The 23,281-nt window shown below is 42.6% G+C and overlaps 1 protein-coding gene across 2 annotated transcripts in view; it reads right to left on the reverse strand.

Annotated features, from left to right (window-relative positions):
- Positions 1-720: 720 nt before the first annotated feature.
- Positions 721-23,281, reverse strand: part of SLC22A1 (solute carrier family 22 (organic cation transporter), member 1) — a 35,108-nt gene continuing 12,547 nt past the window's right edge. The window contains exons 5-11 of one of the 2 annotated variants that reach the window (XM_011975916.1): positions 22,530-22,644; positions 22,225-22,331; positions 19,029-19,243; positions 15,259-15,367; positions 4,596-4,708; positions 3,432-3,531; positions 721-923 (exon numbers count right to left, since the gene is read on the reverse strand). In XM_011975916.1, coding sequence (XP_011831306.1) covers positions 857-923; positions 3,432-3,531; positions 4,596-4,708; positions 15,259-15,367; positions 19,029-19,243; positions 22,225-22,331; positions 22,530-22,644 — 826 coding nt within the window. In that variant the 3' untranslated portion in view covers positions 721-856. The remainder of the gene's footprint in view (positions 924-3,431; positions 3,532-4,595; positions 4,709-15,258; positions 15,368-19,028; positions 19,244-22,224; positions 22,332-22,529; positions 22,645-23,281) is intronic. The other variant, XM_011975917.1, reaches the window with a different exon arrangement.

The raw sequence follows: 23,281 nt of genomic DNA on the forward strand, positions 1-23,281 counted from the left end.
TTCTTTCTTTCTTTCTTTCTTTCTTTCTTTCTTTCTTTCTTGTCTCAGTCTCATTCTGTTGCCCAGGCTGGTGTGCAATGGCATAATCATGGCTCACTACAGCTTTGAATTTCTGGGCTCCAGTGAGCCTCCCACCTCTTCCTCCCTAATAGCTGGGACTACAGGTGTGGGCCACCATATCCAGCTAACTTTTTTCTCTTTTTTGTAGACACAGGCTCTCACTGTTGCCCACACTGGTCGAAAACTCCTAGGCTCAAGCAACCCTCCTGCCTCAGCCTCCCGAAGTGTTGGAATCACAAGCGTGGGCCACCAACCCCAGCTACCCAAATATTTTCAGTCTGCAGTGGGTTGAATCCACAGATGTGAAACCCATGGATATGGAAGGCTGATCGTACTCTCCAAGCAATCTACATGTTGAAAGGCTTTCACCAATATAGATACCTACAAACGCAAAGGCATTTTCTTTCAGAGAGTGAATCAAACTAATTTTCTTTCTAGAAAATTCTTTCTAGAATACTTATTCTAGGAATCCAGTTACATAGGCTTCTTTTATAGCAGTATTTAAATTCTACTGATCTTCAAAAGTCTTTAGATAATTAAGTGCCTGATACCAATAGCACCAACAGCTTTCCCTAGAACAAATGCACAGGTGGAAGATAGCCAAGGCTTTGGAGAGCTTAAAAGAAAGAAAACAAAATAAAACAAAGCCCACGCAAACCATTCTTTAGGATTGATATTAATTTGGGGGTAGGCAAGTATGAGGAAGAATACAGAGAAGTGAAGGCGTCTAGGAATTTCTGCAGAAGATAACTCCATCTTCATCCCTCCAACACTCCATGCCCGCAAAGCAACTCTCTCAGGTGCCCAAGGGTTCTGATGTTTGGACCTCAAGGTAAATCGTGTTTTCTTTGGGCTTTGCTTTTCTGTAACAACAAAGTTAAAAGTTGAAGTTAAAATAAATAAATAAGCAATCAGTTTGTTGATGATGAAACTGTTGCAAAGTTGTACAAACAAATGCATACGTGTCAAGACAAAGAAATTAAGAATGACAAACAACAAAGAAGAAAAGGGCTTAGCAAACTACGGCCTGTGGCCCAGTTGAGCTTATAGCCTGTTTTTGTACAACCTGTGAACTACAAATGGTTTTTACATTTTAAATAGTTGGAAAAAATGAAAATATTTCAACACTTAAAAAATGACATGAAATTCAAATTTCAACATCCATAAACAGCATTTTACTGGAATCCAGACACCACCATTCCTTCATGCATTGTCTACAGCTGCTTCTCCCATGCAGGGGCAGAACTGGGTAGTGGCACGAGAGACCACAAGGCCCCAAAGTCTGAAATATTTATTATCTGACCCTTTCCAGAAAGGGTCAGACAACCCCTGAAGTAGAAGGTTGATCATGTTGCTGGCTAACTCGTTTTGAATCTGGTGACTTTTGGGATACATGTCATTATCTCCTTCATCTGTGGAATGGGTCTGATAACCATAGTAGTTGCCTCCCAATGTTTTGGGAGGATTTGATGAAATGCACATTTCAGGGAGGCTGACACACACAGTCAGCACCCCATGAAGCTTAGCTGGAGTTGCAGTCACTTCCATTCCTGACATTCTCCCCTTGAGAGTGGGGAAGAAGGAGTAATCAACATGATCACTCTGGCCATAGACTGTGGATACTGTTTATGGAATTGGTATAGTGGAGAAGACAGACAATGAAATAAACAATTATTGTAACATGTGAAGAGTATTGTCAAGAACTGAGGATGCTCAGGGGGTTCAGGGCTCTGGGCGGGAATGATTAGGATGAGGGAGTGAAGGGATTAAACAGAACATCTTAAAAGACTACCAGGCCGGGCGTGGTGGCTCATGCCTGTAATCCCAGCACTTTGGGAGGCCGAGGTGGGTGGATCACCTGAGGTCAGGAGTCCAAGACCAGCCTGACCAACATAGAGAAAACCCATCTCTACTAAAAATAATAAATTAGCCAGGTGCAGTGGCACACGCCTGTAATCCCAGCTACTCAGGAGGCTGAGGCAGGAGAATCACTTGAACTTGGGAGGCGGAGGTTGTGGTGAGCCAAGATCGTGCCATATCTTGCACTCCAGCCAGAGCAACAAGAGGGAAACTCCAAGTCAAAAAAAAAAAAAAAAAAAAAAAGACAACCAAGTGGCTGTTAACAAACTAGAATGAAACATCTTTAAATCAGATAACACAACATTTGGGATCAAAAAGAAGGAAATCATCAGCAACTAGAAAATGTATTTACTGTTAAAATAGTGTTTTGCCCTTATCAGAACTGAGAAATCCAGAATTTTTCCAAGTGAGGTATACAGGGTGCCTATCTGCATGGGCATTGTTGGCAGAGATTATTAAAACAGATTCCTGAGTTGCATCATTCACATTCTAAATCAAAAATCAAGAAAGCCAAGGAATTTAGCATTTTAGCATGTTCCCTTTGTGCTGCTTCTGCACACTTAGTTTTGAGGATCACTGGGGAAATAGCACAATTTGCAAGAAGAATGGAGAAAATCTGAGCTCTATTGACCACCTACTATATGCCAAGCAATGGATTAGTCACTGTCACCTACTTAATCTGTTTGGATTTTTAAAGAAACTCTGTAAATTAAATATTATTGTGACTATTTTGCAGGCATGGAAATTAAATGAAAAAGAAAGCTCCATAGGGTTCGATGACATTCCCAAAGTCACATGGCCTACTGAGTCAGGTGACCTAGGTTCAAACCTAAGTCTGTAGGACTGCATAGACTTTTCTCTCTCTATTCCCAAGGACACATGCATCCTTGCTGTGGAATCCATAGAACTGAGCCTGTAAAGGATCCTGAGAGAGATCACCTCATCAAGCACTGCTCCTTCATTTCCTTTCTTATTGCTCTAAGACTAGAATATGAAACTCCAGCAAATCTTGCTCTCTGTCAAAAGAATTTTGTGAAGAAAATTACTAAAGAATCTGAGACAGTTGCTCAGAGGACAGAAGATTGATTTAAAAATGTTCCCCACTCAGAGTCATTAACTCTTGGGTTGAGCTAGGGATCTTGTAACTCTTGGGGTGATCTAGAGATCTTGTAACTCTTGGGATGAGCTAGGGATCTTGTAACTCTTGGGATGAGCTAGGGATCTTGGTGCACCACAGCCAACATCACAGACAAATCATTCTCTGCCATGCAGTCAAGAACAGATAACTGTCAACTCATGCTCTTCATTATTTTCTTACATAAAGTCAGTGGCTATCATGGTTTTTTTACCTCACAGCAGTTCTGGGAGTAATAAAAAGACACACAAATATCTGTAAAGCTCTCCTAAACTTTTAAGATAGAGGAAATGAGGAATGTGGAGTGATATTAGGCCCCTTTTGGACGGCGGGTCAGACTCATGGGCCTCAGAGTCCTGGGCACCACGGGCTTCACCTGCCAAGGTTCTCGGCATCCTTCATGGTCTCTGGCAAAGCGACCCCCTTGGTCTCCGGAAGAAGTAGCGTCACTCCCGCGGCAAGCAGGCCCAACACCCCTTCAAAGGAAACAGATTGCAAATGGAGCCATTAGAGCACAGCCAATGTCATTTACAGAAATAATCACAGCCAGCCAAAGAGAGGAAGAGACAACACGGATGGGACAGATACTATTTTTTTAAAAGAAAAAAAGTTAGCAACATTTATAAAAGAAAATTAAAACAATAGGATAACTGGGGAAATGTCAGAGTAAGTAAAGGAAACATTGCCTTCATTTTACTTCGATGGAAGTATAAAGTTCCATAGTAACTGATGTTTAAGTGTTTGGGGATCTGTTGATTGGGGTACATATACACATAGAATTAGCTATAGAGCACAGTCTATATGCGGGCAGGGTGGACCCCTCCCATCACTCTTTTCTCCCTCTTTTTTCCCCTCGCCTTCTACTTCCCTTTCTCCCTCCTTCTTCCTTTCTCCCTTTCCCTATGTCTCCTCCACCCCTCTTTTTGTATTCAACTGTGCCCAGGCATGGCAGGTCTGTGCAAACAACCAGGAATTGTTGCCTTCTATCAAGTGGGTAAGCAGGGTCTTGGAAGTTCCCTGGCCTAGGTTTGGAGAGATAAGTAGGAATCCTCTCTCCCTTCTCTCATCCAACTGTATCAGAAAGAAAGCGATACAGAACTTTGATTCCCACTCATCTCCTTGTGAGTGTTCTCAATTGTTAAGATCTAGATACAGAAGACAGGTGATAATTCAGCATCTTCAAGACTCTAGCAATTATATGTTAAATGTGTAAGAATTGGTGATCACATTTATCAAGAGACTATGTCAAAAGGTCTCTCAGATTCTGTCCTATAGTATGAATGACTGGAGTCCAGAGCGAGAGGATGGAAATCCCTGACCCATATCCTAGGAATGGTTTCTTATCTTTCCCATGAAGCAAGAGAGAATAAGCCAGGAGACATCCCAAGAGCATCACCATCCTTGCCTTTTGTAAACTCACTGAGAGATATCATTCCCTTCACTCACAAATATGACTGAGTACTCACACTCAGTTCCACCCATGCTGAGCCCACTGCCAAGCTGGAAAAGAAGAAATAATATATGCTTCACAAAATCTTACCAAATAAAACGAGAGGCAACGGTTGCCAAACCTCCATCAGCCTGAAGACTATGAAGGGCGTGATTATCCCACCTATGTCACACAGGGAGGAACACACCATCACTCCAAGGTTCCTGATAAAATACAAAGGACAAAAAATATGGTGATTCTGTGATTCACTTTTCCAAATGTTAACCTGATCCTAAAACAAACACAAGGCCAATACCTGCAGCTTGCTGTGGGTATCCAGTGCTCAGCACCTCAGAAGAAAACTGCAGGGGTCAGGGGGAACCATGAGGACCAGCCCAGAGGGTATTGAGAGGAGGTAATAGGCTAGAGCGAAAGTGGATATGAGCCATCCATTGCCCATGCAATGGCAGAGAGCCTACCTCTTTTTAACTATACATTCAAATATTTAGCTCTTAGTTGTATAATTCCTGAAGAATTGCTGCAAGCCTTACAAAGATAAAAAGAACACATGCTCCCTGCTCTAAACTTCAATTTTACCGCACTCCTGTCCTAGGTCCATGAACTGTCATCACCTGTGAGGAAAGCACAATGTCTGGGAGTGGCTGAGTCTAGTGGGATTTGGGCCCTTCCCAGCCCTAAGACCCTGGGAGTGGGGTCAAGCAAGGAGTGAAATCCTGACTGATCTGCACCAGGGACTGACTCACCAATCCATCACCTCAATAGCCAACAAGTGACCCTTAGAGGAGGCACATGAGGAAAAAAGGAGACCTAATCAGAATGAGGGATCTGACATTGGCGTTCACTGGTTAAGGGTCAGTGAATGTGGTTCCTTATGCATGTGATCCAGAGATTTGTTGCCCAGGGCAACAGGCCTTAAGTAGATCTTCCCAAGAAAAACATGAACTCCAGCTTCTAGCACTAGCACCACGGGGGATCTGCAGTGTTGATGAGGGTAATCTGGTGCTGAGTTTGTAGTTGTTGAGAAAGATAAGACTAATCATTGAAATCCCAACTTCAAGCTCCTTTCCTGTGGCTGCAAGCTTTGGTCTGTGCTAAGATGAGCATTTTCTTGGGAGAATGAGATTTAAACTGTGACTAGTTGCTTTTTCCACTTGAAAAGTTGCTGGGGATGCTTTCACTTTTAAACTATCTTCCCCCACCCCTACCGCCGGCTTATATTTAAAGTGAGCTTCTTGTAGACAGCAGGTGATTGAGTTTCACTTTTTTGTCCAATCTGATGATCTCTGCCTTTTAACTGGAGTATCTAGACCATTTATATTTCTTGTGATTACTAGTATGATCGAGTTTAAATCTATCATCTTGCTATTTGTTTTCTTTTTGTTCTGTTTGTCCTTTGTAACCCTTTCTTTTTCTGCCTTCTTACAAGTTATTTTAAATGATTTCACTTTATTTTCTGTGTTGGCTTAATAGCTATAATTATTTTGTTTTTTAATTTTTGATTTAGGTTTATAGTAAACCTAACTCTTTGATCACAGTACCTTCAAGTAATATTGTAACATTCATAGATTACATGTGAAACTTACAATAGTATACTTGTATTTCTTCCCTCCTAGACTTTGCACAACACATTGTGATTATTGTTTTGATTGGCAAACTACAGTCCACAGGCTAAAGACAGCATTTTTAGATTTGAGTTAGAAATGGTTTTTACATGATTAAAAAGTTTTTTTAAAAAAAACAAAGAATAATATGCAATAGAGACTATATGTAATCCATAAAGCCTAAAACATTAGCTATCCAGCTCTGTACAGGAAAAGTTTGCCAATCCCTGCTTTAAAAAGTTCAATTGTCTTTTAAAGAAAATAACCAGAAAAAAATAAATATGTCCATTTACCTATGTAGTTATCATTTTCAGTGCTCTTCATTTTTTTGTGTAGATGTAGATTTCCATCTGATACTGTTTTCATTTTCTCTGAAAGAACTTCAAGACTAATATTTCCTGTAGTATAGGTTTGCTGGTGATTAATTCTTTCAGACTTTGTAAGTTTGAAGAAGTCTTTATTTTCCATTTGTTTTTGAAAGTATTTTTGCTGGGTCAAGAATTTTAGGTCGGCAGTTTCTTTTTCTTTCTTTCAGTACTTTAAAGATGTTTTTCTACCATCTTCTTGTTTGTATCATTTTCAATGAGAAATTTTCTGTCATTCTTATCTTTGTTCCTATTTGTGATATCTTTTTTCTCTTATTGCTTTTTAAGATTTTTTTTTGTTTTTGTTTTGTTTTTGTTTTTGTTTTGAGACAGGGCCTTGCTCTGTTGCCCAGGATAGAGTGCAGTGGCATGATCTCAGCTCATTGCAACCTCCACCTCCCGGACTCAAGAAAGCCTCCTACTTCAGCCTCCATGGTAGCTAAGACTACGTGCATGCACCACCATACCCAGCTAATTTTTGTAGATTTTGTAGAAATGTTTCACCATGTTGCCCAGACTGGCCTTTTGAAGATTTTTATGATGTACCTTTCTTGATGTATTTTGTGGTTAGTATTTATTGAGATTCTTAGATCTATGTATTTGAAGTTTTCATCAAATCTGAAGAAATTTTAAGCATTATTTCTTTCTATTAACATCTCCTACTCACTTCTACAGACTCCAATTACATGCATTGAATTGTCTCACAGCTCACTGATTCTCTCTGTCTTTCCTTTTTGAGTTTCAATTGCTATCTTCAAGTTCACTAATCTTTCCTTCCATAATGTTTAATCTACTGTTAACTCATGTGGTGTATTTTTCATCTCAGACATTGTGTTTTTATCTCTAGAAGTTTAATTTGGGACTTAAAAACATTTTTCTTTTCCTTATCTCTACTTAACATGCTCAATCTTTACTCTAGGTTCTTAAACATAGAGAATATAGGTATCATAACTCTTCTAATGTCCATGTCCACTAATTCTATCATCTGTGCCATTTCTAGGTCAGTTTGAATGTATTTATGTTTCTCCTCAAGATAGGTTCTCTTTTCCTACCTCTTTGTATGCCTGGTAATTTTTTACTGGATGTCAGAAATTGTAAATTTCACTTTGTTCCATGCTCAACTTTGTATTCCTAGAAACAATCTTGAGCTTTGTTTTGAAAACATGATTAAAATAGGAATAATAAATCAGGAAAAGTTCTATCCTTTAGGGTATTATTTTTAAGCTTCTTCTATTGCAATTATTCGCATAATTTCTTACTCCCTACAATGACTAATTACAAAATTCATATATTTATATTTCTTTTCCAAGCCCTCCCTCCATGATCTATATCCTAAGTGATATAAATGCTTATATCATCTCTTAGAAATTTTTAAAACAAATGTAGAGGTAGAAATTTTATTGAATGCCTTTCAGTATCAGTAGAGATAATAATATAATTTTTCTCTTTTGACTTATAAACTTGATTTATACTGTGAGGTTTTCTAATACTGAGCCATCTTTGCACTGCTGGAGTAATTCATCTAAGATACAGAATAGCAATTATTTTAATGTTCTCCACTGGTTGATAATATATTGTTTAGGATTTCTAGATCGATGTTCACAAATATATGTCTGTAGTTTCCTCATTTCCTTTATCTTTGTTGTTCTTTGGTATCAATATTATGCTAATTTTATTTTTTAAGCTTGGAAAATTTCCTTCTTTTTCTAGGCTTTAGAGCAATTTAAATATTATTGGAATTTTCTGTTAAATATTTTTTAAAATCTCCCTTTAAAACCATTGTGGATTCCTTCTTTATCACTATTTAGGGCCCTCCTTATCTTATTTAGTACCTCTTCCCATAAATTCAACTTTGATTAGATTATGGCACTTGCTGTATATTTCCCTAGTATGCTTTTGTGCATTCCTTCTTTTTTAGCTATTCTGAAGAAAAGTTATACTTCATATATGCAGGCATATTGTTGGATTTTGCTTTGTAATCAAGTTAGGGAGTCATCTTTTTTTTCCCAATAAAGGAGTTAAGCCTCCTTTCATTTATTTAAATGTCAGAAATGTTTGGTCTTAATTCTATCATGTCAATTCTGTCATATCAATGCTGTCATCTATTCATATTCTATCATCTATTCACACCAGGGCTTTTTATTGCTTCTGGTGTCTTATTTTCGGTATATGTTGGTTATGTGTATTTTTCCTGATAATTTGGAAGGGCTGTATTTTTAGTCAAATGATTACCTGTATAACCTTATATAATTAATACTCTATTTCTTTAGACAGTATTGACTAACTTCCTATTATGAACAATCATAAAATTAGTATTTTTCTACTTCCTCCTCAAACCATCCCTCCATAACCTGATTTAGTTGATTATATCATTACTTTCAGTGTTTTCCTTTATATCTTAAAATATACCTAGGATGTTACTTATCAGTTTTTACAAAAATATTGCTGCTGAACAAATTATACTTGTCAGTTTTAAATGATACACTTTTCCAACAAAAAAAAAAGGTGTATTGAAGAAATCAGTGTATTACACCATCTCCAACATTCTCTCTCTTTTCTTTTTTCAATCTTTATTAGTTATAACTTTTCTTTATTTTCAGATTTGTGATATTATATTCTGTTTTGTAGCCAAAAACACACTCGTTTTAATATCAATTTCAATGATCACTACCAATAATTCTGACACATTACTCCATTCGTCACTGTACTTACTGAATTACTTTTCTAACACTTTTTTTGGGAAATGATCATAGGAACCATATTATATGAGATATTTTTAAATGATTGGCTATTGCTTTTCTATAGAAATGAGAGCTTGGTTGGATAAAATTCACTGGATTTGGGCATGGTGGCTCACACCTGTTATCCCAGCACTTTGGGAGTCCGAGGCAGGCGATCATTTAAGGTCAGGAGTTTGAGACCAGCTTGACCAACCCCATCTCTCCTAAAAATACCAAAATTAGCTGGGCATGGTAGTGGATGCCTGTAATCCCAGCTACTCAGGAGGCTGAGTCAGAAGAATCGCTTGAACTAGGGAGGCAGAGTTTGCAGTGAGTCGAGATCATGTCACTGCACTCCAGGCAACAGAGACTCTGTCTCAAAAAAATAATAATAAAAATAATTGGATTATACTTTATTTTCTTGAGGTCATTGCAGGCATTGACTGTCTTCATGAAATGATAACAATTTGTTCTCTTTATATAGGTGACAAACTTTCAGTCTGACTAGTTGGTGACTCTTTCTCTATCTTTAAAGTATAGTAACCAAATAAAAATATGTCCTAATATTGTTCACTGGGTTATATATTTCCTGTTACATGTGTCCCTTTAATTTATAGATTCAAGCATTCTTTTATTTTCAGATGTATTCCTGAAGTATATTTATTGTGTATGTGTGTTGGCAGGGGGTGTATATATATCCTTTTTTTTAACCAAAAGCATTACAGACTGTATACATACATACATACACAAAACCTTTGAAACTCTACTTATTTCTTATTTCTTTGTTTTTTTGTTTTGTTTTGTTTGTTTGTTTGTTTGTTTCTTCTTTTTTGAGACAGAGTCTCCCTGCCTGGGCTGGAGTGCAGTGGCATGATCTTGGCTCACTGCAACCTCCACCTCCTGGGTTCAAGTGATTCTCCTGCCTCAACCTCCTGAGTAGCTGGGACTATAGGCATGCACTATCATGCCCAGCTGATTTTTGTAATTTTAGTAGAGGCGGGGTTTCACCATGTTGGCCAGGCTGATCTCGAACTCCTGGCTTCAGGTGATCTGCCTGCCTCGGCCTTCCAAAGTGATGGGATTATAGGCATGAGCCACTGTGCCCAGATTAAACTCTGCTTATTTCTTATTTCCATTTTATTTTGCAACTCTTAGTCCTGTCTTGCCTTTCCCTCACATTGATTTTCATTTCTCAAATGCAAGAATTTCTCCACTTCTTAATTTTTCTGTTTTGTTTCTTTCCTAAGACAGCTTCAGTGTCTTCTATTGTCTTGCCAGATATTCTCTCTAGAACTATACCTCTGCTTTAAACTCTTATTTTTATAGAGATGACTGATTTATTAATACTCTACATTTTGGTCGTATATGTGGTTAGAACGTTGATCTATGTTGTGACAGTATTTTTCTGGTAAGTATTCTTCATTTGCCTTTTGCTTTTTCTGCTCCTTTCGCCCTTTATCTCATGGTATGTTTGTGTAGTTCCTGAATGAGTTACTGTTTGGTTTATTACTCGTCTTTTCATACTGTGATTTCTTCCTCCATCAGTCATTTCTAGAAGTGTTTGTGGGGAAGCAGCCAGGCCATGTTCTGCGCTAGTAGAAATTCTTTCTTTGATCAGGGTTGTATGTGAGTAGATGCTTTTAGCTCACTTATTCCTCATCTACAGCGTCTGACGGTGTGGTAACTAGTCTCCTCCACCCGCCTCTCAGTAACTGCTGTATGAAAGTTCCTGCGCATCTTCTTTTACAGCCTTGCCTTCCCTGCTTCACCTTCAACCATACAATCTCCAGAGAAGGGAGCTTCCACCTTCAGCCCATGCATCCATCATTCTGTTCCTCCAAACAAGGGGCCACGGGTCACACCCTTCAAGGCACGCTGTCTACTTTGGAAAGCTGCTGGCCTTGCCTATGATTTGCTGTCACAGGGGTCCTTTCCTGGAATCTTCTCGGACCCCCTTAGACCTCACACACTAGGCAGCCCTTCCTCTTGTAAATTGTCTTTTCATGTTATCCTGGTTTCAAACGCATTTGCATTTTCCCTCATTCTTCTGATAGCTTTTGTGTGATTTTCAAGAGGTGTAAGAAAAGACTCCGTTATTTTTTACTATTTTTAAAAAATTATTGCTAAAAAGGAAAAAAAAAATGGCAAGCACATGGAAGCTAAAAGAAGTAGGAAACTAGGCACCTTATTTACAATTCAGAGGTTTGTGGTACTTCGTTCATTGAGCCATTCTACAGCGTGTCGTGAGTGTGGCCATGGAAGAGTTCTGTGAGGTACGGAGAAGTATGACCTGACACGGGGTTTCTGTTTTCAAGGAGCTCATAAGAAGGTGAGGAGATAAAAATGGAAAGATCGTTTTCAAAGTGAGGCAGTGAATATTAATGCCGAATGAATGTTCTTACAACACGCGCTGCACAAAGTGAGGGGGAGAAGAGCCGTCCAACTCTGAAACCGCCTGGAACAGAGTCAGGGCCAAAATGCTTTACATGGAGACTATCTAAACTTGGAGTGCTTATAAAGTAATAAAGTCACAGAAATTATCCCTTCCCTGCAAATTAAATTTGATTCAGTTGATTAGAAATATTGGAACTCAAGTGACTGCCTTACCTTGTGTGTGCACGTGTGTGTACGTAAGAACTTGAGAGTTTTTTCTGAACATCTAGCTTCCGTCCCTAGTGAATGAGAAGGATTCTCCCACCGGCTCTCTGAGCAGTGGTCAAGGGCTCCTCAGGGATGGATTACTTGCCCTTTCTCCCTAGAGAACTATGCACTCAGTACCTTTCACAGTTTACATTTTGAGTCAGTCCCCTTGGCCCGGTGGTCATGACAATAGAATTGTTTGGCCTGGCTATTTTAGACTCTAGGCTCAGAACTGCCAAATATAGAAGGTTTTGTCTTTAATTTGCCTTCATCTCCTGTACTCAGTCCAAGTAACTTTTTACCAGTGAGAGTCTCAGACATGGCCTCTTAATAAATGGTTAGTCAGGTAAGAGTGAATCAAGGCCATCCTGGTGTCTTCTGGCTTTACTGAAGGGCTCAGAGCACTGTGCATGTACAAGATGAGACTGGGGAGCTGGGGTATTTCCTAGAAACTATTGGTATGATGACATAAGGAGAAGAAACAATGTATACAGAGGAAAAAGAGTTTAAGGTAACATACGGAATTTCTAACAAACTAAAATTTCTTAGAACTTTAAGCAAAACGGTTACTTTTATAATTAAAATAATCTTCATTTAAAACGTCCAAGAAGGCAGTAAGTACAGGCAAAGATACTCAACATTATTAGTAATTAGGAAAAATAAAGTCACAATAATACCATTACCTACCAAAACGACTTTTAGAAAGCTGACACCACCAGGCCAGGTGCAGTGGCTCACGCCTGTAATCCCAGAACTTTGGGAGGTCGAGGAGGGCAGATCATCTGAGGTCTGGAGTTCAAGACCAGCCTGGCCAACATGGTGAAACCCCCTCTCTACTAAAAGTACAAAAAATGAGCCGGGCGCAGTGGTGCATGCCTATAGTCTCAGCTACTCAAAAGGCTGAGTCAAGAGAATCGCTTGAACCTAGGAGGCAGAGGTTGCAGTGAGCGGAGATCATGCCACTGCGCTCCAGCCTAGGCAACAAGAGTGAAACTCCATCTGAAAAAAAAAAAAAAGGCTGACAGCACCAAACGCTGATGAGAATGTGGAACCACAGGATTCCTCACACACGACTGGTGGGAACACAAGATGGCACAGTCACTTCAGAAAACGGTTTGACAGTTTCTCATAGAGTTAAACACACACTTACCATAGGACCTAACAATCCCACTCCTGAGTTTTTAACCCAACGTAAATGAAAACATGCATCCACTCAAAGGCCTGCATCCAAGTGTCTATTGCATCTGCATCAGAATCACTCTAAAGGAAGCAGTCCAAATGTCCCCCAAGTGGTGAATAGCTAAACAGTGTATGAATTGTGGCACACTGACATTCACACGCTGGAGGACTACGCAGCAACAAGCAAAACACTGATACATCCAACAAGTGGGTGAGTTTCGTCATGCTAAGTGAAGGAAGTCAAATACAAAAGGTGACATGCCCTATTATTTCATTTACAGCTCACTCTGGAAAAGCTAAAACTGCATGGTCTGGAGATGAGAAGAAAAGGGGATTGACTGCAAAGAGACATGAAGAACCTTTTGGGGGTGATGGAAATACTCTCCATTTTAATCGTGGCAGTGGCTAAGTGACTATATATACGTGTGCGAGGCAGTGTGTGTGTGTGTCATCAAACTAATCTAACTGCATGTTAGAAGCAGGGAATTTTACTGTATGTCAATTATACCTCAATAAACTTGATTTTAAAAAAGTAAGTTCTTCAGCACCAAAAGAAAAGGCAACAAAAGTAAAAAGAGATAAATTAGACTACATCAAAATCAAAAACTTCTGTGCATCAAAGGTCACAATCAACAGAATGAAAAGGTAACCTATGGAACGGGCTAAAATATTTGCAGATTATATACCTGATAAAGGGTCAATCTCCGGATTGTATAAACCATTGCTACAACTCAACAACAACAAAACCAGTTCAAAAATGGGGAAAGGACTTGAGTAGACATTTCCCCAAAGAAAATACACAAATAGCCAACAAGCACATGAAAAGATGATCAACATAATTAATCATCAGAGAAATCAAAACCACAATGAGATAACACTTCAAACCCACTAGGACGGCTACTATCAAAAAGACAAACAGAAATTAGCAAGTGTTGGCAAGGATGTGGAGGAACTGGAACCCTTGTGAACTGCTGGTGGGAATGTAAAATGGTGCAGCTATTATGGAAAAACATATGGCAGTTCCTTCAAAAAACTAATAATAGAAAGTACATTATGATCCAGTAATTCCACTTCTGGATATTCCACCCCAAAGAACTGAAAGATGTCTTGAAGAGATACTTGTACGTTCATGTCCATAGCAGTATTATTCACAATAGCCAAGGAGTGGAGCATCCCAAGTGTCCATTGAGAGATGAATGGATAAACAAAATGTGGTACATATGTACAATGGAATATTACTCAGCCTTTAAAAAGAAGAAAATTTTGGCACATGCTACAGCATACATGAACCTTGAGGCCGTTACACTAAGTGATCTAAGCCAGTCATACAAAGACAAATACTATATGATTCCACTTATATGAGGTACTAAAACTAACCAAACTCAAAGAAACAGAAAGTAGACAGGTGGTTGTCAGGGGCTGGAGGGTGGAGAACATGGGGAGCTAGTGTTTAATGAGTACAGAGTTTCTGTTTTGCAAGATGAAGAGTTCTGGAGCTTGGTTGTGTGAAGGTACTTGACATTACTGAACTGTACATTTACAAGTGGTTAAGATGGTAAATTTCATATTATGTATATTTTACCACAATTTTGAAAAGTTCCTCAGTTTACACAACAGTGATGTGCTGTAATGGGAAAACCACAGGGTTCCAGGTCAGGAAGATGTGGTCCTTGCCCCAGCCCTGCTTCTTTCTAGCTGTCTGATCCCTGCAAGGCTTCTTTCCCTTTCTAAATCACAGCTTCCTCATATGTAAAATGGGGATAATCATACCCAAGAACAAATTTAAGGGCTAAATGGAATCACAAGTATGGAAATACTCATGTGTCACTATACAAATGTCCGCTGTTTAAGAAAATGATGCCCAGAAGTGTCAATGAAATAGCTGATGTTTATACAATAAATTAGTGCCAAGGACAGGGCTACAACACAGGTTTCCCAAGTCCCTGTCCAGTGCTCACTTCTCTACACCAGCCGCCTTTTGTTCTTGTACTTGTTGTATGTACAGAACAACTTTGACACCATCTGTCAGCTCACAGGGTCCCGTTTCACATTTTTTGCCGTAATTATGGGTTGACCCTCTCTTGATGCTTAACCCCATCTCCCTGAATGTGATTTCTTAACAATGCCCCTCAATGTCCAAACTGAGCAATGCAGGGGCATCTTGAGGAAGCACCTTGGAGACGTTGGTTCCCGCTAAGCTGGTGGGTTCACAGCCATGTCACTGGCTACCCCTGTTCCATGCACTCACCTGACAAATGTAGGGTAGAGCTCAGCATTCACCAGGCAGATCATTTGGATTGCGATGGTGATTCCCATTCGGCCAACACACATGAGTATGATGTTTAACCAGTGCAGGTCTGGAAAGGAAGCACAAAGAGGGTGCGGGTGGTGGATGGGGGTTTCGTTCTCTGAGTTACTGAGAGAGGCCACGGTGGGTCATGCTTGGACTGTCAGAGCTGGTGGGGCCTGGAAGGTTGTCTTATCTAACTTTCTCATTTAGAGATAAGTCAACTGAGTCTCAAGGGATTTGGGGATTTGATGATGACATATTCAAGAAGACTCCGTTGTGCAGGGAAAAGAATGGGCTTTTTGAATCTCAGCCTGGTTCCCTGGGCTGTAAAATGGGAATAATGACACCCAGCTGACAGATCGTCATGAGACTTAGAGCTGATGTGTGTCAAATGTCCACTGTGACCACAGAATTTTAAAGTTGGCTTTTTATTTATTACATGATAGTATCCATTGCTAGTTCAGTGCCTGAAACACAAAAAGGACTCAATAAACATAATCCCCCTAGTAGTAGTTCTCAAACTAACAAAACAGATTTCTACTCCTCAATCTAATATTTGTTTCCAATACAGTTTTAACCCAATCACCTTTCGTAAAAGTCTCAGAGGCTGAGAATTAGGGAAGCGAGCCCTTGTTTCTCGCTGGCAGGCTGCTATGGGGTTCTTGACCATCTGAAGGCCCAGATTCTCAATTCTCTCGCTATTGAGAATGGTCAAAGATTTTGGCTCCACTGGAAAGAAGCTCAGATCCTTAATAACCACCAGCATCTTCTCTGCATGGGTTACCCCCAGCACTGAAATGCAAGTGACCCTGTGACACACCAGCTCACTATAAAGGCCTCTGCGGTCACAGTCACGATGTCAGCTTGACCCTTGTCCCCAGATACTGGCTATTTATGGAAGTCTTGTTTCATTTCACTTGGCCAGTGTGAGGGTCCAAACGAGAGTGCCCCTCGCCCGTCTCATGGGTGCAACACAGTCTCTCTGCCTCCTGCAGCTCTCGGCCCTGATAGAGAAGCCAAGCTGAGCCTTCTGTTAAGGACCACACCTCATCTAGCTTCTAAAAGATAAAAGGCAAGGAGTTCACTCCAATGCCTCAAGGGAGGTCCACGTTCATAGGTCGTTAGCCTGGTGATGCTTGACCAGAGGTGAACAGTATCCCTGGCTTCAAAGAACTGACCATGTCTCCATTCTGCACCACCAGGGCCACTCGTTACAGCAGCCAGAGGGATCCAGTTAAGACTGAAGTCAGGTCAAGTCCACCCTCGCTCAAAGCCACCAGTGGTTTCCTACCACTCTTGGGATGAAGTCCACAGCTGGCTATTTCCCAGCTCACTCCATGCCTCGCTCCACTGCTCCCCACAAGCTCGCCTGACCCTGGTCCCTAGATCCTGAGCGGTTCCCCCAATGCCATACTCTTCTCCCCGCATGGGCCTTGCATGTGTCAGAAAACTCTCCCCAGATTTTTACATGGCTCTTCCCACTTTATTTAGGCCTCCTCAGACCTCCCGTGCCTGTTGTAGAAAGCACTGACATCCTTCTCTTTTCCCTCTGGAATGTCAGCTCCATGGAGCAGGAACTCTTTCTGCTTTGCTCATGGTTGAAATTCTAGTGCCTAGATACCTGCCAGCCATATAGAAGGCCTGGAGATATTTCCTGCTGGAGGAATGAATGACTGTCCCAAAATGTGATAAGGACTAAGACAGAGGGACGAGGGGCGGGCAGGAACTGGGAGGAGGAGGCTGGGGAGGGGACGATGCCTGGGCTCTGTCCAGGTGACAACTGAATGGACTTAGCCCTTGATCGCCCTCCTTCTTGGCACTCAATGCTGTTAACTTTTTAAAAGTCTGCCCATCCATCACATCTTACCCAGGATTCCAAAAACAGAGAGATTGGGAAGAAAGTGGGCAAAATCTATTTCAAATCCATGCTGCCCCTTTTCCTGTGTTCTCTGTTCTTTCTCCATGAAAAAAGAGAAAAGAAAACTGAGCTTTCTTTCCCCACCCATTTTTCTTTCCAGCCTGATCTATACAGCCTAGTTCTTGGGCATACAGATTTCACAGAACGGTCTCTACAATACCCTGCCCGAAAGCCTGTCAAAATGACTCACTAAACCAACAAGTGCAGAGCACATGCCATAAAAACTGAGAAAAGAGCAAATCTGCCCTTGTATTTATTTTACAACATATCCGAGAGCAGTGAATGTGAAAGGCAATTTATGTACTCAAATTAAAACTGACGGAAGTTAATCTGCTTTAGGTTTAAATGTAGCTTGGTTTATCTTTGATTGTATGAATTACAGACTAAAGTGTACATCCACCGAAATGGCCACTCTTAAAAAGACGAGCCATATCAAGTGTTGGGAGGATCTGGAATAATTGGAGCTCCCATGTGTTCCTGGGAGGAGCATTAAATGGTCTAACCACTTTGGAAAGCTGTTTGGCAGTGTCTGCTAGAGCTAAACATATGCCTCCCTGGGACCCAGCAAGTACGCTCACAGACCTGTACCCAAGGGAAATGAGAGCATGTGCCCACCCAAAGACACGTGCAAGGATGATTTTAGTCCCAATAAGTGGCAAACGTTGGAAACAACACAAGTGACAATCAACAGTGAAAGGGGTGCAGAGTGTCATATTTACACAATGCAATGCTACACAATAATTTTGTTTGAAGTACCAACTACACTTTCATGTGACAACATGGGTGGATCTCATAGGTGCAATGATGAATTTCTTGTGCCTATAATCCCAGCACTTTGAAAGGCTGAGGTGGGAGGATTGCTTGAGTCCAGGAGTTTGAGACCAGCTTGGGCAACATAGTAAGACTCCATCTCCACAAAAAATGACATTAACCTGGCATGGAGGCTCACGCCTGTAGTCCCAGCTACTGAGGAGGCTGAGGTGGGAGGATACCTTGAGCCCAAGAGTTCAAGGTTGCAGTGAGCTGTTGATTGCACCACTGAACTCCAGCCTGAATAACAGAGCAAGATTCTGTCTCAAAACACAACAACAACAACAACAACAACAACAACAAAAAATAGTGTATTTGGTATGGTGTCATCTACATGAAGCTCAAGAACAGACACAATCTGTGGTGACAAAGGGCAGGGTAGTGGTGACCTTGGAGGGGTGGCGGGGGTTGTTGTGAAGGAGCATGAGGGAGGCTTTGGAGAAGTTGGCAATGTTCTCCATCTTTATGAGGATCATGCTGCCCGGGTATACACATTTTTACACACTCATGGAGTCGTGCACTTATTGTTTGCTGACTGTATGTATGTTAAAACTCAATTTAATTTTTTGGTTTTTTTTTTTTTTTGCAGATGGAGTCTCGCTCTGTCGCCCAAGCTGGAGTGTGTGATCTCGGCTCACTGCAACCTCCGCCTCCTGGGTTCAAGCCATACTCCTGCCTCAGCCTCCAGAGTAGCTGGGATTACAGACACCTGCCATCAAGCCCGGCTACTTTTGTATTTTTAGTAAACATGGGGTTTCACCATGTTGGCCAGGCTGGTCTCGAACTCCTGACCTCAGGTGATCCACCTGCCTCCGCCTCTCAAAGTACTGGGATTACAGGCATGAGCCACTGTGCCCGGCCCCTCAATTTAAAATTTAAAAACACATCTTAGACAAAGGTAGCACCTCATCTTTGTTCTCATTCCAGAGGCTTATCAAAGAGTTACGACACTCTCCCCACACTTTGATTGCCTGGGAAATGATGAAAGCAGAGAACTCACCAGGTGAAATAAAAATCATGACGAGGCAGGCTGCTCCCGCCAACAGATTTGACACGGCTGTGGGGTAGATGCGGCCCACGCGGTCAATGGTGATGAGGGTGATGAAGGCCCCCGGAAATTCGACCAGCGCGGAGTAAAGGAAATCCAGGTAGAGGTTCCCGCTGGTGGCGCCCATGTGCAGGATCAGCCCCTGATAGAGCACAGAGGCGGTGAACCTGAGCGGAGAGGAGGTTTCAAGTCAAAGGCGTGAGTCAGAGACTGATAAAGAAGCCCCTCCCAGATGGAGAAGAGCTTGAATCACTGGGTTTAGAATGCCCTAGAGCAATATGAGGAGAGGGGAGTAAAAATGAGAGAGCGTGTCCTAGAAGGGCCCTTGATGATAAATTTTTTTTCATGATAGATGTGAGAGTATCACTTGTAGGATATGCCCCCCAAGTCTCCTGGAGATTGCACGTGATGATGGCTACTATTCACCGCACACTTAGATGTCTGATTCTACACCAGCCCTTCACGTGCGTAACCTCATTGGACACTCCAACAGGCCTACGAGGAGGTGGGCAGGAGAGGGCAGGAAGTAAGGGGGCAGGTGTCAGACTGCTTTATGAGCTGTGTCACCTTGAGGAAGTTAACTAACCTCTCTGGGCCTCAGTTCCTTCGTTTGTAAATGGGATCGTAATAGTACCTCCCACATCTGTTTATCTTGAGTACTCACTGAGTTAGGGTACAGAAGTGCCAATTATAGTTCCCGGCACACAGTATGCACTCAGGGCACTCAGAGGACTCACAGCACAACAGAGAGGCATGAGCCAGGTCTTTCCAACCGCACCATGGCATTCCTGCCCCTTATTACGCTGTCCTTAGTGGGCGTTGTTGATTCACCTATGCTCTTCCATCCACTGTACACCCCCTCTGTCCATATTTGGGAAAATGTAGCAACATTACAGCATATGGCACACAGAGCCGAGGCCTGGCTAAATCACTCTCACCTGAGCCAAAATGCAGGGTGCCTCGTGTGTCACTTTGTGGGGAAAATATCATTTGGAAGCTAGAAAGCTTTTACAGTCATATTTACATTGTGAGAAGAGATTTGGGTCATAAGAAATTACTGTCTCATCCCAGCATGCAAATTGCCTATCAGCTCCAAAACTGAGATTAAAATGGATGTTGCTAAGGAATATATCTCCTTGCGCCTGAAGAAGCACTGGGATGCTTTTGTTTCTAGTCCTAAATTATTCCTGATTGGACCAAGGGTCAAGAAAACAAGAAAGAAGGTGCTTGCCTGCAACCAACTCAGTGAGTTGAGATTAGCCTGAGTGCCTCCATACCATTCAGCCAGTTAAAGACAACAGTCATATTACTGATACAGAAACTGGTTTAAGAGAAAGGAACTTATAACCTTGATTTTCCTGTCAACAAGCCAGTTAACAAATGTGCCGGGCTGCCACCTGTGGGCAGAACCTGTGAATTGCATGTGCATATTAAAATAACAACAACAACAAAACACATTGACATTGAACATTTTCCTGCATCGATGCTGTACCATCTTCTATGTCAGTTACACATATAATCTCCTTAATCCTCCCAACACATCTATGAGATAGGTACTATCACTTCTCCCATTACTGAAGGGGAAACTGAGTCACAGAGCGATTAAGGCCCTTTGGAAGGTCACACGGCCAGGACATGGTGGACAGACCTTTTGAGTCTCAGTCATGACAACGAGCAGGACAGTGGAAAAGGGCGTCCAGGAGCCAATGGCATGAGGCCTTGTGGGCCACAGAGAAGGATCTGGCTTTATTGTCAGTGATTAGGAAGCCAGCAGAGGATAAACAGGGAGAGACAAGGTCTGTTGAGCCCTAAGGGATGCCTTTGCCTTCTTTGTGGAGCACCGAGGGGCGTGGGTAAAGCCAGCAGGCCACCCAGAAGGCACCTACAGCAATGCAGGTAAGAGACGCTGCAGAAGTGTCCATGGAACGGCTGACATTTATACAAATAATTAGTGCCAAGGACAGGGCTACAACCCCAGCAAGGGAACCCAGGGTGCCCACGATGGGAAGCAGCAGGTTCTGAAGGCATTTCCAAGCTAGCTGATGGAACTTGCCAGAGGATTGGAGGTGGGGGTAAGAGAACAGAAGAGTCAAAAACGCTGCCTTGCAGGGAGTCTCGGGGCTGGGGAGGGGAGCTGGACAGCGCAGCAGAGCGGGCAGTTATTTCCACTGCAGCGGCCAGTCCCAGCCTCCACGCTGAGTCCAGCACTGAGTATCCATGGAAACCCGCCAGGTACCTGGAGCTATTTGCAAAGGTTCACGGGCCCAGCATGTGGCTGGGTGCAGGACCCCAAGGGCAAACTCGGAGACAGGGAAGGTGAAGGGTGAGGCAAGAGAGGACATGGTGAACCTGGACAGATTCTGGGGCACAGTGGTTACTCATTCAACTTTCAGCAAATATTGATTGAGGGTCTGCAATATGCCAGGCACTGACTTACTACAAACTCTTTGTTCCAGTGAAACCTCACATAGAAGCGCAAACAAGTGTGCCTGGGTAGCAGAGCTGCTCCGGCTGAAGGGGCGAGGCCCAGAGTGCAGTTGTGGGGCCCTCACTGTATGCTGAGCGGAAAGCCCTTGGGCCGAGGAGGTGAGCCAGCATCCTCCGACGGAGCAGGGCAGGGGATTCCTGCTCATGACAGCAGCTGGGGGAGCATGCAGACCCCTGGAATGTGCAAAGCGTGTGTGGGTGGGTCCATGTGGGTATGCATCTTCTAGTCAATAGGTAACAAATGCACAGAGACGCTCAGGTGGGGTCTCTAGGGTGTTTAGATACGAGGAATGGAGCTTCCTCCTCGAAAGCTCCAGGAGCTCTCATCCACCTTCTGACGCTGAGTCAAGACTTGGCTGTTCCCAGAAGATGAGACCACGTGGAATGGAGACAGCTCTGACAACCCTCTATCCTATTTCACTCATCCCACTGGTGACCTCCCATAGGTAACAAATGTCCCTTACTAAAATGAAGCCTTTTTCTTATTATTCAATCCCCAAAGGAGAAATAAAAAGAGCTCTTTGACCACTCACAACTATATTAAAATTCCTTTTCCCTTTCTCTTTTTCCACCCGACTATTCCACTGTCTCTAATCTATAGGCCAGTGTTTGGGCAAGCGCGCTGATTCTGCCTGGGGAAACGCACAGGAACGCCCCTCACCACAGGTACATCAGGATGAAGGTGCGCTTCCTCAGGCGTGGCGTGCGGAACAGGTCTGCAAACGAAGGGCTCAGCTTTTCGGTGACATCCTGTTCGAGGGAGAGCATCTAGGAGGGAGGGAGAGCATCAGCCACCCTCCCGCTGTCATGAGCAGAGCCACCTGGGAGGTGGGCCTTGCCACCCCTGTGCTTCACACCCATGACAAGGAGCCCAGTTCTGCTCCTTCCCCTGGCAGCCCCAGGAGAATCTGGACCGGAACCCAGCCCCAGATTCAGTGATGTGAGATACCCCTTCCTAGATTTCACCTTTAAATCAGCAGGAGGCAGCTTCCCATTCTTTTGAGCGATGTGGTCCATGATCTTTATTGCTTGAGTGTTTCTTTTTTGTGATAACAGCCACCGAGGAGACTCCGGCACACACCTGCAGACACCACTCATCACTCTCTGGCGTTTTCCCCGGAATTCATCTGACGTTCCGCCCTGAGCAGGGTGATGCCGCAGCTCAGAGCAGCCTGCCCCCTCACACTGGAACGGTAATCCCTCAAGAAGATGAGGACCTGGGGTCACTGTGCGCTAGCCCATGTGGCCCGGGTGGGAGCTCTGTGAGGACCTGGGGTCACTGTGCGCTGAGTTTTGCTGAGAGCAGACCTCATCTATGGGTGGCACTAGAGTTAACCCAGTCTCCCTAAACGACAGAGTTAGAGCCCATGTGGCCCAGGCGGGAGCTCTGTGGGCCACTCATACTCCTAGTGTCACCTAAGATTTATAGACCAAAAGGGAGCCATCACTTCCTATGTAGCCTTCCTTCTGTGCAGCAGGTGTCTCATCTCTCCTGGACGTGGCAGCCTTTGTCCCCCAGGGAAAATGCTCATAGAGGAGATGCTCCGTGTACATTACCCAGTGACATCAGGGCATCTCCGGGCAATACAAGGGCTGTTGAACACTTCTCAAAATATTTCCCAAACAAAATAAAATGTATTTACTGTCCTTTAAAATCAAATCAACACCATGCTGTCTATTTCAAATGGGACGAGGAGGGTACAACTCAAAGACTCGGC

The sequence above is a fragment of the Mandrillus leucophaeus genome, unplaced genomic scaffold (assembly GCF_000951045.1).
Source record: "Mandrillus leucophaeus isolate KB7577 unplaced genomic scaffold, Mleu.le_1.0 Scaffold160, whole genome shotgun sequence".
In the NCBI taxonomy this organism is placed as follows: Eukaryota; Metazoa; Chordata; class Mammalia; order Primates; family Cercopithecidae; genus Mandrillus; species Mandrillus leucophaeus.